Source organism: Triticum urartu, chromosome 5A (genome assembly GCF_056163025.1).
Source record: "Triticum urartu cultivar PI428250 chromosome 5A, HENAU_Tu73, whole genome shotgun sequence".
Lineage (NCBI taxonomy): Eukaryota > Viridiplantae > Streptophyta > Magnoliopsida > Poales > Poaceae > Triticum > Triticum urartu.
This window is the reverse complement of record NC_141877.1, coordinates 15,476,867-15,493,951: the sequence shown is the minus strand read 5'-3', so window position 1 is coordinate 15,493,951 and position 17,085 is coordinate 15,476,867. Positions and strand designations below refer to the sequence as shown.

Here is a 17,085-nt window from a genome sequence, read left to right as displayed (position 1 = left end):
AGGCGTTGAGCTCCATGCCAACTTAACCACGCCCATGAATCCTTCTGCTCTAATCCATAATGATTCAAACTTGAATCGCCTCTTTGTGCTGATTGCTAACTAACTGGTTCACACATTAATCTGCCGATGAATAATCTCAGTATACAATTTGCATCCTTGTTCACACCACGATATTGTTTGCTGCGTGACAAAATCAGCAGAGCTTTTTTGAATCAGACAAGTGAGTTTAGACATTCCTGTCTTGACCAACAGTTAGCTAATTGGATCGATGGCGCTGGGTTATGCATTTGGAATCAGTCAATGGGGCTGGACAACACAATAAGTAAATCAACATCTCAACCCTGTGCATCAAATGGTCCCATGGTCTAGTGGTTAGGACATTGGACTCTGAATCCAGTAACCCGAGTTCAAGTCTCGGTGGGACCTCATTTTTTTGGCCATTTTCTCAACATTTTTGCTTCTTATTCCCATTCCTCTTACTGCCTCTAAATTATCGCTTCGCATTTTCCTTTTCCTCGCCCTTCCTCCAAAGAATCATCACCATTTGTGTGCTTAGCTTTTGGGCCGTATAATCGTTTGTTTAACCTGCAGCTGCTGGAACGAGATTCGATCACCCTTGACATGACCCGGTCCACACGCCCATGGATCCATCGCTCGCTGTCCCGTTTTGATCAATCATCAAGCAAGCACCCGCCCGTTCCGTTCCGTTCCGTCCCATCACGCGACAGCGACGTCGAGTGACACCTCACCGGCCTAATCCAATCCATCCGCCCACACTCCCCTGCCCGCGGCCGCAGGTAGGCAGGCCCTGCCCGCCGCTGATTAGTTAACCAAATCCCGTCCCATCGCCAGGAGGAGACCGATTAAGCAACCCACCCACGAGGCCACGACGCCGACGTGCGTGCCGGTTTCCGTTCCGCTCCGGCTGGACGGACGGACGGGACTGGACGGAGTTTTCACTTTCACGGGGAGGGCCTCAGGGGCATGGCCGTCATTTCCCGCGCCGAGATATTATTGTTTTCTTCCAGGCCTCCGCGATACGATAGGGGCGCGGAGAGAGGGCGTGCGGGGGCAGCCTGTGCCCCGGGCCACGTCACGTGGGGCACGGTGCTCTGCGCCTAGGGATCGGCGCCCCGCCCGGTTGCTTCGCTCCGAGTCCCCCGACTTTCGCTGCCCGACCTGGCCTCAAGCTGGTTCCGTGGTGCGTGACTCTTCGATTCGTGCAGGTGGCCGGTTTCAAAAAAAATATATGATAATGAACAATTTACGTATTGTGATTTCTTATGGTTGTGATTCTGGGCTCCTTTGATACAAGGGCGCCCCAACGCATCCGCCGACGGATGTGTTAGAAACATCCGTCATCCAAAGAGCCATTTGATTAGACACTTGACAGCCGTCGGATGCAACCATCACCTGCAATTGACCAGGTCGTTACTTCCTGCAACAGGCGTTCTGTTTCAAAAACATAATCCCCTGTACGCCGCTGTCCAGACACAGCTCCGCCCATTACTTCCTGCAACAAGACTCGTGTTGCGAACCTAATTCCTGCAACACAACCCAGTTACAAAATTTATTCTCCTTTTTCCTGCAACAAGACTCTTGTTGCGAACTTAATTCCTGCAACAAGTGCAACAAGACCCCAGATGCAAAATTTATTCTCCTTTTTCCTGCAACAAGACTCTTGTTGCGAACCTAATTCCTGCAACAAGATCTTAGTTGCAAAATTTGCAATATCTACAACCTCTTCTTTGTATTCTTCCAAAAGACCATTGTTGCAAAATTTGCAGCAGCATCTCTTACCTCTTCTCTGTATTCCTGCAACAAACCCCTTGTTGCAATTTTACCCAACAAAGAACATGATGCAGAAAACTTCACCTCGTCCCAGCCACCATTACAATAACACCATTGTTACAGGAACTGCTGCTGCTGCATGCGGTACCGACGTTTGTAGCTGACCTTGAGGAAGCGGCAGCCATGCCTATCCACACCAGTGCTCCTCCAGGATGGTGACACGGTGCTCCGGCAGTGGCGTGCCTCACAGAGGAAAGATGGAAAGGAGGAGGGAGGAGAAGAGGACGAGCGCGGGTGGCGGAGCAACAACGTTTGGTTTGATGCAGTGGAGGTGGAAGAAGAGGTTGGGAAAGAAAGATGTGGATGGGATCTGTTTGTTAGAGATAAGAAGGAAAAATTAGAGCGGTGGTGCAGGCTCACGTGGGCACGTGGCGCATAGGAGAGACGGCAGACGTTTGGCATTGGATCCGTCGGATGATTAGAATCTTTTCCCTTGATACAAACAAATTTTCATAGAAACTTTGAAGGATTAGTCCTTATAAATATTCTTATGTTGATTGTTTGATTCACGTGATTGAATCCTATAGGAGTTTTTTCTTTGGAATTCTCTGTACTACTTCGCATAGGATTTATAAACCATCCACCCAAACCGCTCCGAAAAAATTATTTGTTTTTTTTCTATGATGCAATCAAACAGCCCAAAATCATGTGGGTTGAGATGAGCATGGCATTTCAATCATATGTTTTTTCTACTACCGCATTTTTAGAATCATGTGAGTCAAAGAGGGCCCATGGATTTTTCTTGCACCGGATGGAATGCGGCTGCCACGGTCCGTGCCTCAAGCGACGGGGTCTAAGGAATGGAAAATGCAAAGAATGTTGTTTAAAGTATTTGGGACACATTGTATCAGTAACATCTGCCTAATGGCTCATGGCTAGATTAGGCCCCGCTAGGTTATGTGCTCTGCCACACTCACCACACGATTTGGTTGAAGTAAACAGAAGAAACCTGACGCACAGAAGGCTTGGCGGTGCAATTTTGGTGGCATCACAAAGCTAGCATCCATCTTCGCAAACACGAAGCTGATGGATGTGAGGCAACTGAGGAAGGGATCCCGACTGGGACGACTTGGGAATCGCTGGAGTTGGCCTAGACCATTGTTACTACGGACTTGCAGTCCTCCAAGACTGACATCTCACGGATGGATAGGAACGTAGGAGAGGAGGGTGACCGTAGGAGAGGAAGTAAACAGAAGAAACATGACGCACACAAGGCCTGGCGCTGCAATTTTGGCGGCATCACAGAGCTAGCATCCATCTTCGCAAACACGAAGCCGATGGATGTGAGGCAAGCAATTGAGGAGAAAACGACGTTCTAAACGCGTTATCGCACGAGGCATGTATAGTGAGCATCTATCCACAAACGTTTTGAATCACCGCATTGACTACTCTTTTTTTGCGCTAAACATTTCACATCCACGCCACCGAGGAAGCAAAACAACAATTTTCATTGGTGTTGCGCGGCGGCTCCGGCTAGAGCAAGGCAGACGCTGCACGCTTCCATGAGCTGGATTACAAGAAGGTACCCAAGATCGGAACCGATGGATTGGCGGACTGCAAGTTTTTTTATTTAAAAAAATCAGCTTTGCAACGTAAAAGGACACCAGTTATTTGTACCCACCATACATGGCCATAAGTCGGGCCGGACCAGGCTTCGAGCCAGGCCTACTAAAGCCCGTAGCAAAAAAACATAGACCCGGCCCAGCCATTAGCCCTAGATTTTAGGCCCAGGCCCGACCCATCAGAGGAAAAGCCCGTCGAGCCTCAGGCCTAAAACGCAAAAATGCAAAGCCCCGCCCGACATCCGGGCTCAGATTTCAAGCCTAGGCTCGACCCGCGTGCAAGACCGGGCTGGGTCGGGTTTCCCACGGCCATGTATAGTATACTACTCCCTCCGTCCTAAAATTCTTGTCTTAGATTCGTTTAGATATAGATGTATCTAATAGTAAAAACATGGCTTGATACATTCGTATTTAGAGAAATATAAGACAAGAATTTTGGGGAGTAATAGAAAGATTGGGGGAATTAATGCATTGTCCTTAGGGTTAGTTACAGGGGAAAGCAAATCCAGTTTTTTCCATTCGTTGTCTTGGAAAGGAAGACTCGAGGCGTGCGCGTAGCGGGGGAGGGAAATATCTCGCGGCCACCCACTCCCACTTGGCCGGCCCCGCATATTCCAAACCCCGAGACCCGCATCCTCACCCGCCCGCTGACGCGTGGGCCCCGTCGCACGCGCGGGCGCGCCCCCGATGCGATCCGGGCGGCCACCCACCGCTATAAATGCGTGCCCCCGGCGGGGCAGCGTCCTCCTCATCGCTCTCGGGGTTGGCTTCTCCTCCCCTTCCGGTTCGGGTTCTGGTTCGGTTCGGGTTCGGTTCGAGAGAGAGGCCGAGTAGCTAGCCTAGTCTAGGGTTTCGGTAGAGAGGAAGGGAGATCCATGGCGGAGACGGAGTACCGCTGCTTCGTGGGCGGCCTCGCCTGGGCCACCGACGACAACAACCTCCAGCAGGCCTTCAGCCAGTACGGCGAGATCCTCGACGCCAAGGTAACCAACCGACCAACCAACCCCTGCCTCCGATCTGTCCCGATCCGTTCGAATTTCGCGTCGTGGGGTGTAGATCTGGCCCGATCTGGGGTTTTTGTGTGGCGGATCTGACCGGATCTGGTGTGGTGTTTGTGTTTTGTGCGTGCGTGCAGATCATCAACGACCGCGAGACGGGGAGGTCCCGTGGGTTCGGCTTCGTCACGTTCGGCAGCGAGGAGTCGATGCGCCAGGCCATCGAGGAGATGAACGGCAAGGAGCTCGACGGGCGCAACATCACCGTCAACGAGGCCCAGTCCCGCCGCTCCGGCGGTGGGGGCGGCGGCGGCGGCTACGGCGGCCAGCGCGGCGGTGGCGGAGGCTACGGCGGCGGCGGCGGTGGTTACGGCGGCCAGGGCGGCGGCGGCTACGGCCAGGGCGGCGGTGGCGGCTACGGCCAGGGCGGTGGTGGCTACGGCGGCCAGCGCGGTGGCGGCGGCTACGGCGGCGGTGGCTACGGCGGCGGCGGTGGCGGCTACGGCGGCCAGCGCGGCGGCGACTCCGGCGGCCAGTGGAGGAACTGAGCGGCGGGGCCCTCCAGTTATCGATCTATCTACCATCTCGTCGTCTTCGTCAGCAAGTTATCTTCAGTGTCGTCGTCGTCGTGTTCCTGTGTCAGTCAGTCTTGAGTCGTGTGTGTCGTTCGGTCCTGTGGTGTTTTTGATCGCGAGCTCGAGTGTCGCTCTGTCCGGGGTTAATTAGAGCTGGTTACGCGAGGAAGAAACAACATGTGTTATCTTTCAGTCGGTCGGTCGGTCGTGTTCGTCGGTGATGCAGCAATCCCTTCTGTCATGGATTGGGATGTGATGTTGGAAACCTATGTTTGAACTCAGTTTAAATGGATGAAGAAAATTCAAGTGATAGCTGCGAAATATCCTCCTATGTGTACCGATTGCTTTTATTCTTTTTTCTCTTTCGTTCTGAAGCATCCATTCTTCAAGCAAGTGTGCAAGCATCCATCTGTCTTTTTCTTAAGCAAGTGTGCAAAAACTTGCCAATTCAGCTGATGACATTCCAATCTCATTCAGACGAAACGCAAAATATCCTCTCCCTCCTGGTTGCTTAATTCTAATCTTCTGTGCATAAGATGCAAAACTTGCTGGCACCAACGCTGTAATACATCTATCATAACTGGCGCGATTGCAGTACACAGAGCACAATGAGGGTGCATAACAAAAGTGTCATCTCATCTATGGTTTGGTTCAAACATGAGTATTACATGAGATAGCCAAAGCAAAAGCAGCAGCATGCCCATAACAGTGGTGCATATGGCTGTCCAGTGTTTGGTTGTTGTTTCAGTCGAGGACATAGATGCGGGAGGCGATGTCCTGGACCAGCCAGTCAAAGCCCCGGAGCAGGCCGTCGCCGGTGTAGGCGCTGCAGCCGACGATCTTCCAGTGCCGGTCCTTGTTCATCACTTCAAGATTCAGAACCTGGATCCAAAAACTCCACCCGGTTACCATCGAACTCGAAGAACACTAAACATGCCAATTATTAGATTTTTTTTTAAAATCATCATGAAGCAAAGACCACAAACTTGTATGTATATGCTAGGATTATTTTCCGTTTTGACTGTCCTTAAAGCAAAGATCACAAGATGATCATGTGGCTCCAGGTACGAAGATAGACCAATATATGGGGGTCCATATACATACTGCTTGACTAGTGTGTTTTACCTTGGCGATTTCGTCAGGCTTCAAAGCGCCCTGAATGTCTTGCTTATTTGCGAAAACTAACAACGATGATCCAGCTAGTCTCTGCAACAGAAATTTGAAGGATCACTCCAATAGTTGAACAAGATAGCACATAAATTAAGCACAAACATGCTAGGTAACCGAATTTGTAGTCCCAAGAGTTTCCTGATGCTAAACAGCAAACATTATCTTTTGCTAGTTTTCAGTGAAGTTATTCAAAGCAAAAAAAAAAACCAAGACGAATTACGCTAAAGTGGATGATCAGTGGTATTCACTAGGCGGTTTACCTCTTCTTTCAGAAGATTATGGAGCTCCGCACGGCAATCATCGAGCCTTCGAACATCGGAACTATCGACCACCCAAACGAGACCGTCAGTCTGCTCGAAGTAGTTCCTCCAGTATGAACGGATGGTCTTCTGCCCCCCAACATCCCATATGTTCAGCGAGTACCTGCCACAATCACAACATTATCAATTGTCGGCAATTTGTTCTGCTGTTCCCTATTACTACTAAATGCATTTTGAGTTTTTGAACACCATGATTCCTGAGTGATGGGCATCAAGGATCAAGCAGCTGTAATTTTTTAGCCAAAATATGTAGTATTTTCACCGATGTGATTTACTAGTTTCTCAGATTAATGTGGATTAGAATTTGCATTGCCTACTTTGAATGCTAAAAGTATAACTACCTATGTAGGCGCAACTTGCTTCATAGTAGGCTGAAAAACAACAGACGCTAACTGAAATTTGGGCCAAAATATGTTGTATTTTCACCAATATGATTTACTAGTTTCTCAGATTAAAGCAGATCATCAATTGCATTGCCTACTTTGAACACTAAAAGTACAACCACCTATCTAGGCACAACTTGCTTCATAGTTGGCTGAAAAACAACAGATGTTGACTAACTTGGACCTAAAAAAATCTCAAATGGACCATCATATCATCTGATTGTGCCATTTGGTGTCACAGTTGTCCTACTCTGTCTCTAAAACTGTCAATTTTCTGACCAGATCACTAAAAGTCATTAAAATTGTGCTGCATCAGTGTTGAATTTTAATAGTGTCCTCTGCTCTTCCAACATAAAAACATTGACGCCAAAGTACACTTTGATGATTGTGGTTGTGGACCAATATGACTCACAACATTCCCAAACATATCTATGGACGTCTCCCTCTCTTAGCTGTTCCCCAAGAACCTAGCTGCACAGCTCGAATACTACTGGACCACCTTCGGTCAATTTTAGCTGAAGGACTACACAACAATTTTCTCCACCAAGCAGTAATTTGTATCAGATTATCTAAAGCTGTTGAAATTGTATTGAGTAATCACTAAACTTCCAAACAACAAGCTCAGATTACAAGATTGCTCCTCCAATTATCTTATGCAACTACAAAGACTAGGGTGCCCTTGACTTAACAGAATCTATGGCATACTTGCAACAGTCAGGAGACATGATCTAGCATAGCAAGCAGTACTATCTAGTGGCACATGCATAGTTAATTAGTTATGGATGTGCTAAACTTACAATGAAATCTCTTAGAACGCCCTTAGTTAATACAGGTGCCATTCTGTAGATATACCTTAAAATTGGAATGATCAACCTAAAATTACAATGGAATTTTCCAGAACACCTTTAGGTTAATACAACTGGCATTTTGCTAAACATGATACAGAGTTGGAATGATCAAGTATAACATCAGCTGGTACAACCTTTCGATTTCTGGCATAATTAACTTGATAAATGAAAAATGACTATAGTACATACTTTTGGTACTGGATGGTTTTGATATTAAAGCCAAGAGTAGGGCTGATGACACTGGTGTCCTCCCCATTTATCTTGAGCACAATTGTCGTCTTACCCGAGTTGTCCAGGCCACTGAAAATTTGACATCGGTGGAATAAATCAATCAAGAAGAACAAAGAACTGAATGGCACAAGCCTTGAAAGTCAAGAAGCATACATATCAACCAAAGAACCAAGAATAATAGTCTGTTTGGATAGGAGGAATCTGGGGTAAAATAAGAAGGCGGAAAAGGAATGGAGCAGGACGCTTACACCATGAGAATCCGCATCTCCTTTTCCTTGCGCTTGATTTTTCTGATGATGCTGAGGAGACCCATTCTGGAGCTGGCCCAGCAGAAGAATCAGTATAAAGTAAGATGAGGAGAGGGGAAACAGGTACAAAGACTTGTGAAATTCTAATTCAGTTGAGACACTCAGGCAGGCTGCTATGAACCCCCAATGTTTACAACAGGATCAGACAGAAAAACAAAATGCGTTAGGAGCCAGTGATGTAATGCAGGGTCATAATATTTCAATTTCAGGATATTGGTAACTGGTACCATATCGGTCGGGTGCAGAGGTAGGGATAAATCGGTGAATTTTTGAGTCAATCGGCCAGTAAATCAATTAATAGGCTATTCAGTGACCAACCGAGTAGCGATTAACTGACCGAGATGCCGATTAACTGGCCGATATTTTGGAACAATAATATTTACAACCAGTGAAGATTCAGACATGGTTTGTATTTCTCCTGTAAATTCAAAGCAAAGTCTAATCTCAGAAGACATGAGCTGTCGGTAGACGAAAAAGCACGGCACGTCTCTGCGAAGCGGCATGCAACTACGAAATTCAGGGGTGCACTAAGAAAACAACTCTTGGCACTGCCTCTACTTTGACCAACTATAATAAATCTAAGATCCGCACATGCATATACGGCTATGACACTGCCTCTACTTTCACCAAGTATACATCTAAAATGTGGACATGGATATATTGCTGCGCCACTGCCTCAGACACTAACGATTGTAACACACGAGCCCGCCCTCAACCGAGCAGCATATATAGCAAACAATGGACAGCTGAAAATTGGTTTCCTCCGATCATGCGAAGACCAAGATCGTGGCATGGCACAAACAATCATAGCGGACACTGAAATGGGTCTGTAGTTGCATATATATACCGATATGACACTGCCTCTACTTTGACCAAGTATACATCTAAAATGTGGACATGGATATATTGCTGCGCCACTGCCTCAGACACTAACGATTATAACACACGAGCCTGCCCTGAACCGAGCAGCATATAGCAGACAATGGACAGCTGAAAATTGGTTTCCTCCGATCATGCTATCAACAATTATAGCGGACATTGAAATGGATCTAGCAGAAGGGCACCCGCGCACATAATAAAGCATAATGAGCCTTCGACCGTCGGAGATGCAGGGTGCGTGCGTGCTTACCTACCTAGGAAGGACCGGGCCCGGGGGCGGGAGGCGCAGGGCAGGGCAGGGGCTCGTGGGCGTGCACGGGGACAGGCGGAGGCGAGGGCAGAGCTCCGTGGAGGCGCGGCGGCTGCGGCGACGGCGATGGAGATGCCGCTGCTTCTGAATCTGAGGAGAGACTGAGGACTGCGGTGAAGAGGTGCGGCGTGCGAATGGGGACGATGGCCGTGGGACGGGCTGTGGGCCGACGGCGCTTTTACTTGGCCCAGTGACATTTCTTTTCTTTCCCAGATGTAAGAAGGCCCATTTGTTTATGATAGGGTGGGTAGCCCATTCAGCATTCAATCAGTTGAACCATCCCAGAACTTTACCGCAAGATTGAGGTGGTTGACCAGCTAGCTCGCCGGATCAGCCGGGTCAAGGAGACACAGCTTTCACCTAGGCTCTTCTATGAGGGTGATTATGTACGGGTCCGTGCTAGGATTCTGGTGAATAAACCCCTCACGAGGGTGACTCCGCTGAACATGGTGGGCGAGGGAAGGAAATTCCTCCCTGTCAAATATGAGAAAATACCCTACTTCTGCCAAGTGTGTGGTTTCATGGGCCACAATCATGAGGAGTGTGGAGATGGAGTGTGGGAGGCGAAAGACAAGCAATGGGGCAGCTGGATGCTGGCACAGCGAAGGGAGATAGCCCAGGAGCAGCCGGGCGGCGGTCGAGCGTTTCGAGGAGGCCGCTTTGGAGGCCGAGGCAGAGGAAGAACAGGCCGGGGCGCCCCACCACCCCGCCAACCATCTCCAGTACGTAAACGTTCATCTCAGGAAGCGGGTCTGTATTCGGGTGCAGAGGAGGAAGAGGAAGAGGTTACCAGCCCCCTGAAACCGATCAATACCGAGGGGAAGGAGCAGGGAGGACCCACGGAAGCTCGAAGAAACCTGAATTTTTCCACAACCAGCAGCACACCAGACCTAGATCAGCAAACCAAGGGAGGAAGTTCAGAGACGGAACAGGTGGCTGTCCCTCCACCTCCCCCATAGTATGTATCTCCCAGAGATGCAAAGAAAGCGAAGAAATCAACTTCACCAATGAAGCAGAACACAAACAACTCGGCATTATTGGCGGGCTCCGACTTGGGGTGCCGCCAGGCCCAATGAAAATCTTATGCTGGAACTGTCGTGGGATAGGCGATCCTGCGACAGTTCGAGAGCTCCGCGATCTTGTGGAGATTAGTTCGCCCTCTATTTTGTGTTTAGTTGAAACTCAATTGCAAAAGAGTCGTGTTGAAGGTCTTCGGACTTCTTTAGGTTATGATTTCAGTTTTGGAGTTGGCAGCTCGGGCCGTAGCGGAGGCCTTTGTATCTTTTGGAAAACCTCTTTGGATGTTGCAATAAAGAATTATTCCGAGTATCATGTCGATGCATGGGTCACGAAACCAGGGAAAGAGCAATGGAGGCTAACCTGTTTTTACGGGGAAGCCACTAGAAGTCTACGTTACAAGACATGGGATACTATGAAACGTTTGAGGGGAGAGTGCACCCTCCCGTGGATGTGCATAGGTGACTTCAACGAAATCTTGCGGCCGGAAGAACAACATGGTCCTAATGAGCATGACAGCTCACAGATTGATGCTTTCAGAGAAGCCGTGGATGTATGCGGTCTAGCGGATCTGGGCTACCGAGGATTGGATTGGACTTGGGAGAAGAAGGTCGCCGGGGGTCACTTCTGCCGTGTTCGGTTGGACCGAGCCTTGGCTTCACCCTGTTGGTCTGCCCTTTTCCCGTTTGCTTCTCTTGAGCATCTTACCGCGGCCAAGTCTGACCACTGTCCGATCCTTCTGGAGATTGACCTAGTTGACACAAGTGTATGGGCCAACCAAAAGCGTTTCCGCTATGAATGCATGTGGGAGAGGGACACCCGTTTTGGAGACGTGCTTACTGAAGCATGGAATTCAACAGGCAGAGCTAACACGGTTATGGAACTGTCAGGTAAGCTAGAATTGGTGGCGGGCAGGTTGCAGAGCTGGGGACGCACTACCTTTGGTGCAGTCCGGTCAGAGTTGCGCCACCTACGGAAGCAGCTTGAGGAGATGCGTTCGCTTCCCAACCGAACAGGACCATTGAATGAGGAGGAAAGAGTGGAAGCCCGTATGGTAGAACTTTGCCTAAGGGAGGAGATTATGTGGCGACAGAGGGCGCGAATCCAATGGCTTGCGGAAGGGGATAGTAACACCAAATTTTTCCACCGCAAAGCAAGTGCTCGTAAGGCCAAAAACTGCATTGCAGAATTGCAACGTCCTGACGGTTCGATGTGTACAAATGAACACGAGATGGCGGATATGGCTACAGTCTTCTACAACAACTTGTACACATCAGAAAATACGGTGGGCATCGAGGAAGTCTTGTCACATATACCCTCACGGGTAGACGCTTCCATGAACGCCTCGCTTACTGCACAGTATAGCAATGCAGAGGTCAAACGACCTTATTTCAGATGTTTCCGACCAAGGCCCCAGGGCCCGACGGCTTTCCGGCACATTTTTTCCAACGGCACTGGGAGTTGTGTGGTGATGAGGTTACTGCGATGGTGCTCAGAGTTCTTAATGGAGAGGATTCACTGGAGGAGATTAACAAAACATTCATTGTTTTAATTCCCAAGATTGCTAGTACAAAAAACTTAGCATGATTTCGACCGATAAGCCTCTGCAATGTGATCTACAATATTGCATCCAAGGCTTTGGCAAATCGGCTCACGCTTATTCTCCCCCACATCATCTCCGAAGAACAATCAGCTTTTGTTCCAGGACGTCTTATTACGGACAACTTCATATCAGCCTACGAATGCCTCCACTTTATGAAAACCAGGAAGCTGAAGAGCAACAGGTATTGCGCCTTAAAACTTGATATGATGAAGGCCTACGACAGGCTAGAATGGAATTATTTGGAGCGAGTCATGCTCAAAGTGGGAATCAGTCCACGCTTTACACAAACAGTGATGCGGTGTGTCACATCGGTTTCCTTTTCGGTCATCTTTAACGGAGGCAAGCAAGAGGAGTTCCGGCCGCCCAGAGGACTCGGGCAGGGCTGCCCTATATCCCCATATTTATTTTTACTAGCCGCCGAAGGAATTTCCTGCCTTCTGAAATCCACAAGACTAGATGAGATTGTAAATGGCATCACGGTGGCAGCCGGTGCACCACAGGTAAATCACTTGCTTTTTGCAGATGATAGCCTTTTATTCTTTAATGCTACCCCTGAGATGGCAAACAGAGTGGACACACTCCTCCAGAAATATTGCGCGGCTTCGGGGCAACGAATCAACAAGGAGAAATCCTCCATATTCTTCAGCAAAGGCTGCTCAGAAGCATCGAGGCAAGAGGTCAAGCAAATACTTCAAGTCCAAAATGAGAAATTGTCCGAAAAGTATCTTGGCCTTCCTGCTGATGTAGGGAGAGCCAAGGAGGGGTCTTTTAAATATCTTAAGGACAGAATTTGGAAGCAAGTGCAAGGCTGGATGGAGAAAGCACTTTCGATTAGAGGAAAGGAGGTGCTCATCAAATCTGTGGCTCAAGCAATTCCTACATACTCTATGGCGTGTTTCAAGCTCCCTAGAGGCTTATGTCAGCACATCAATGGCATCTTGAGGAAGTTTTGGTGGGGATCGAAAAACGGCGAAAGGAAGACTACTTGGGTATCATGGGAAATCATGACGCAGCCGAAATTCATGGGTGGGATGGGGTTCCGCGACATCGAGCTCTTCAACCTAGCCCTGCTCGCAAGGCAAGCTTGGCATCTTCTCCAGGAACCAAATTCCCTGAGCGCCCGGATTCTTAAAGCGGTTTATTATCCTACTTCGTCAATTCTTGAAGCCGAGCTGGGCAGGAACCCTTCGCAGGTCTGGCGTTCCCTGATAGAAGGAATAGACACTCTACGGCTCGGGCTAGTGAAACGTATTGGTTCCGGCGAAGATACCAATATCTGGGGGGACAATTGGATACAGCGTGATTTCAAGCTTCGACCGGTGTGCCCCAAAATGCCGACCCCCCCAGATGGTTTCAGAACTCATTAACCCAATCACCTCATCTTGGGATATCGACTTGCTTGAGACACACTTCTACACGATGGACAAGGTAGCGATCTGCAATATCCCGCTCAGCTCCCGCGTGCGGGAAGATTTTCTGGGCGTGGCATTATGAACGAAAAGGAATTTTCACTGTCAGGTCAGCGTACAAGCTCTTGTCCGCAACAAAACAGCAGCGCACGGACTGGCTCGAAAACAACGAGGGTCACTCGCGTGGGGATTCAGATCGAAGGTCCTGGTCTACGCTCTGGGGTGCTACAGTTCCCTCGAAAGTTCGTGTATTTACCTGGCGTTTGGCGAAGAGCTCTATCCCTACAGGAGAGGTCCGCAAGCATCGAAGCATGCCTGACTCGGCGGAATGCTCGATCTGCCACGCGGCCATTGATACATGGCGCCATTCTCTCTTTGATTGCCGCATGGCCCGGTGTGTCTGGGCCCTCACCGATGAGGACCTCACTGAAACAATCATCTCAAACAGGGAAAAGGATGCTAAGTTATGGATGTTATGGCTCGTTGACACTCTACCTACGGCGGACGTAGCACAAGTTTTAGTTACAATGTGGGCCATCTGGTGGGCAAGACGCCGAGCCATACACGACAACCAGTTCCAGAGCCCACTGAGTACCCACATTTTCATCAAGAAGTTCCTAGCCGAGCTTGAGATGTTACCGGACAAACAATCACGCCCCAAGGACCCGCATGTAAACTGCAGGGACCTGCATGTGAATATCAGGGGCCTGCATGTAACAGGAGGTGATCACGTGGTCTCGTCAGCGCCCAATTGGCTACCACCCGAGCATCATGAGGTTAAAATGAATGTCGACGGGTTTTTTTTTCAAGATTAGGGACAGAGCAGCTTCAGTAGTGGTATGCAGGGACAAAAGGGGCAAGTACCTAGGTGCCTCGGTAATCATCCATGAGGGCCGACTTGATCCAACCATCCTCGAGGCGCAGGCCTGCAGTGAGGCACTCTCTCTTGCAGCTGATTTGCATGTCCAATCTTTTTGTGTGGCCTCAGATTGTTTGGAAGTGGTGTCGAATATACAAGTTGAAGTTCCTTGCCATTATCATTCCATCTTACAAGATATCAAATACCAAAGAGGGCAATTCCAGGATGTAGAGTTTACCACTAGTAGAAAACAGGGCTTTGGTCCTGGCCGGGTCAGTCCATTAGTCCCGGTTCAGTACAGAACCGGGACCAATGGGGGCATTGGTCCCGATTCGTGAGCCCAGGGGCCGGCCGGGCCACGTGGGCCATTGGTCCCGGTTCATCTGGACCTTTTGGTCCCGGTTGGTGGGACGAACCGGGACCAATGGGCCTCGCTCCTGGCCCACCACCATTGGTCCCGGTTGGTGGCTTGAACCGGGACCAAAGGCTCCCCTTTAGTCCCGGTTCATGCCACCAACCGGGACCAATGAGGTGCCTATATATACCCCCTCGCGTAAGAGCAGAGAACACTGCTTTGTTTTTTCTGCCCGAGGGGGAGAGGGCTTGGTGGTGCTCTAGCTCACCTCCTATGCACACAAGGTGTTCGATGGAATGCCCGAGCCACACTACTTAAGCTTTCTCCTCTCCAAGCTCCATTTTCCACAATATTTGTCTAGGTTTAGCGGTCCATCACGCCCCGTCCCCGTCTTCACCGCCGTCGATCACCCGCGCCGAGCTCATCACCGGCACCATCGTGGTGAGCCTCTTGTTCTTATCTTCTTTCTGAAAGGAAAAATATTCTTACCTGTATGTTTACATAGATACTTGTATTATTTTCTTACTTTTATTATTGCATCTTATATAGTGCGATGGTTTTGGTATCCGCCCCCGTCGGCCCTCGTCCTGTCTATGATTCGGATGTGGTATATATATTATCTTTATAACTATTGGTTCATTTATTGTTTATGAAAATTATGCCGACCAACGTGACATAGATTTTATTTATGTAGGATGTATGTGAATCGGAAATGCCAACCCACCCTATTGTCGAGAGGTTAAATTTAGTTGAAGAAGAAAACAATTTGTTGAAGGAAAAAATAAAAAAAATTGAGGAGGAGAAGATGATATTGGAGTTGCATGTTGCGGATGTCGTCGATGATCACAAGATCAAGATGGATGCAATGCGCTTGAAGATTAGAAAATTAGAAAATATGCCATTCATATCGAGGCTTGGTATCATTATGCCGTTGGATCAATTGTTACCTTGGTTGCGATTATGATCGCACTTGTTTTCGCATTGAAATGTTTTACATAGTTTCAATGTATGGTTTAATTAATTAGATGCTCTGGAGAGCTATATGTTGTTAGATGAGAATTATGTATGCACTTTGGTTTTAATGTGATGATGAACTTCTATTAATTTGGACACTTAATTATATATAATGCACGCAGATGAACCGGCAATGGATGTACGGTGACAGACACACCTGCAAGTACATTAAGGGCGTGCATGAGTTTCGCGATGCGGCTGAGGCAAACAAGAAGAATGGTTTTATGTGTTGTCCATGCACTGAATGTGGGTGAGGGAGTCCTGGATTAGGGGGTGTTCGGGTAGCCGGACTATACCTTCAGCCGGACTCCAGGACTGTGAAGATACAAGATTGAAGACTTCGTCCCGTGTCCGGATGGGACTTTCCTTGGCGTGGAAGGCAAGCTTGGCGATGCGGATATTCAAGATCTCCTACCATTGTAACCGACTTTGTGTAACCCTAACCCTCTCCGGTGTCTATATAAACCGGAGGGTTTTAGTCCGTAGGACAACTTCATCATACAACAATCATACCATAGGCTAGCTTTTAGGGTTTAGCCTCCTTGATCTCGTGGTAGATCTACTCTTTTACTACCCATATCATCAATATTAATCAAGCAGGACGTAGGGTTTTACCTCCATCAAGAGGGCCCGAACCTGGGTAAAACATCGTGTTCCTTGCCTCCTGTTACCATCCGGCCTAGACGCACAGTTCGGGACCCCCTACCCGAGATCCGCCGGTTTTGACACCGACATTGGTGCTTTCATTGATAGTTCCTCTATGTCGTCGCTTTTAGGCCCGATGGCTCCTTCGATCATCAACAACGATGCAGTCCAGGGTGAGACTTTTCTCCCTGGACAGATCTTCGTCTTCGGCGGCTTCGCACTGCGGGCCAAGTTGCTTGGCCACCTTGAGCAGATCGAAAGCTACGCCCCTGGCTATCAGGTCAGGTTTGGAAGCCTAAACTACACGGCTGACATCCGCGGGGACTTGATCTTCGACGGATTCGAGCCACAGCCAAGCGCGCCGCACTGTCTCGATGGGCATAGCTCTGCCGCCGAACAGCGCCTTGGAGGCCGCACACGCATCGGTTCTGACCATTGATTCGGAGCCTACTGCGCCGATCGAGGATCAGCGGTTGGACGCTGCCTCAGGGGCTGCGATCTCAGAGGCGATCGAGCCGAACTCCAGCCCCGTACTCCGCATGGCCCGTGACTCCGAGGAGCCGGGTTCCTTTCCGATCTCCGAGCCCCCCGCGCCCCTGCCGATCGAATCTGATTGGGCGCCGATAATGGAGTTCACTGCCGCAGACATCTTTCAGCACTCGCCCTTCGGCGACATCCTGAATTCGCTAAAGTCTCTCTCTTTATCAGGAGAGCCCTGGCCGGACTACGGTCAGCAAGGATGGGATTCGGA

At 49.1% G+C, this 17,085-nt stretch overlaps 2 protein-coding genes and 1 non-coding gene across 3 annotated transcripts; 2 read left to right on the top strand and 1 right to left on the bottom strand.

Annotated features, from left to right (window-relative positions):
• Positions 1–354: 354 nt before the first annotated feature.
• TRNAQ-CUG (transfer RNA glutamine (anticodon CUG)) lies at positions 355–426 on the top strand. Its single transcript has one exon. It is a non-coding gene; the product is annotated as a tRNA-Gln (tRNA).
• Positions 427–4,144: 3,718 nt separating this feature from the next.
• Positions 4,145–5,306, top strand: LOC125506963 (glycine-rich RNA-binding protein-like). Its single transcript, XM_048671671.2, has 2 exons — positions 4,145–4,396; positions 4,549–5,306. The coding sequence occupies exons 1-2, from the start codon at positions 4,289–4,291 to the stop codon at positions 4,954–4,956; spliced, it is 516 nt and encodes a 171-aa protein (XP_048527628.1). The 5' UTR covers positions 4,145–4,288; the 3' UTR covers positions 4,957–5,306.
• A 286-nt stretch (positions 5,307–5,592) lies between these two features.
• Positions 5,593–9,576, bottom strand: LOC125506962 (ADP-ribosylation factor-like protein 2). Its single transcript, XM_048671670.2, has 6 exons — positions 9,373–9,576; positions 8,184–8,255; positions 7,894–8,004; positions 6,414–6,576; positions 6,109–6,189; positions 5,593–5,865 (listed from the first exon to the last, which is right to left on the bottom strand). The coding sequence occupies exons 2-6, from the start codon at positions 8,246–8,248 to the stop codon at positions 5,728–5,730; spliced, it is 558 nt and encodes a 185-aa protein (XP_048527627.2). The 5' UTR covers positions 8,249–8,255; positions 9,373–9,576; the 3' UTR covers positions 5,593–5,727.
• Between the last annotated feature and the right edge of the window lie 7,509 nt (positions 9,577–17,085).

What these genes read in the sequence shown, in the direction of transcription:
- LOC125506963 (XM_048671671.2), top strand. Translation starts at nt 4,289, where the DNA reads ATGGCGGAGACGGAGTACCGCTGCTTCGTGGGCGGCCTCGCCTGGGCC. An exon ending in GCGAGATCCTCGACGCCAAG is followed by an intron (nt 4,397 to 4,548) that starts GTAACCAACCGA and finishes GCGTGCGTGCAG; the next exon opens with ATCATCAACGACCGCGAGAC.
- LOC125506962 (XM_048671670.2), bottom strand. Translation starts at nt 8,248, where the DNA reads ATGGGTCTCCTCAGCATCATCAGAAAAATCAAGCGCAAGGAAAAGGAG. An exon ending in AAAACCATCCAGTACCAAAA is followed by an intron (nt 6,577 to 7,893) that starts GTATGTACTATA and finishes TGATTGTGGCAG; the next exon opens with GTACTCGCTGAACATATGGG. An exon ending in ATAATCTTCTGAAAGAAGAG is followed by an intron (nt 6,190 to 6,413) that starts GTAAACCGCCTA and finishes TTTCTGTTGCAG; the next exon opens with AGACTAGCTGGATCATCGTT.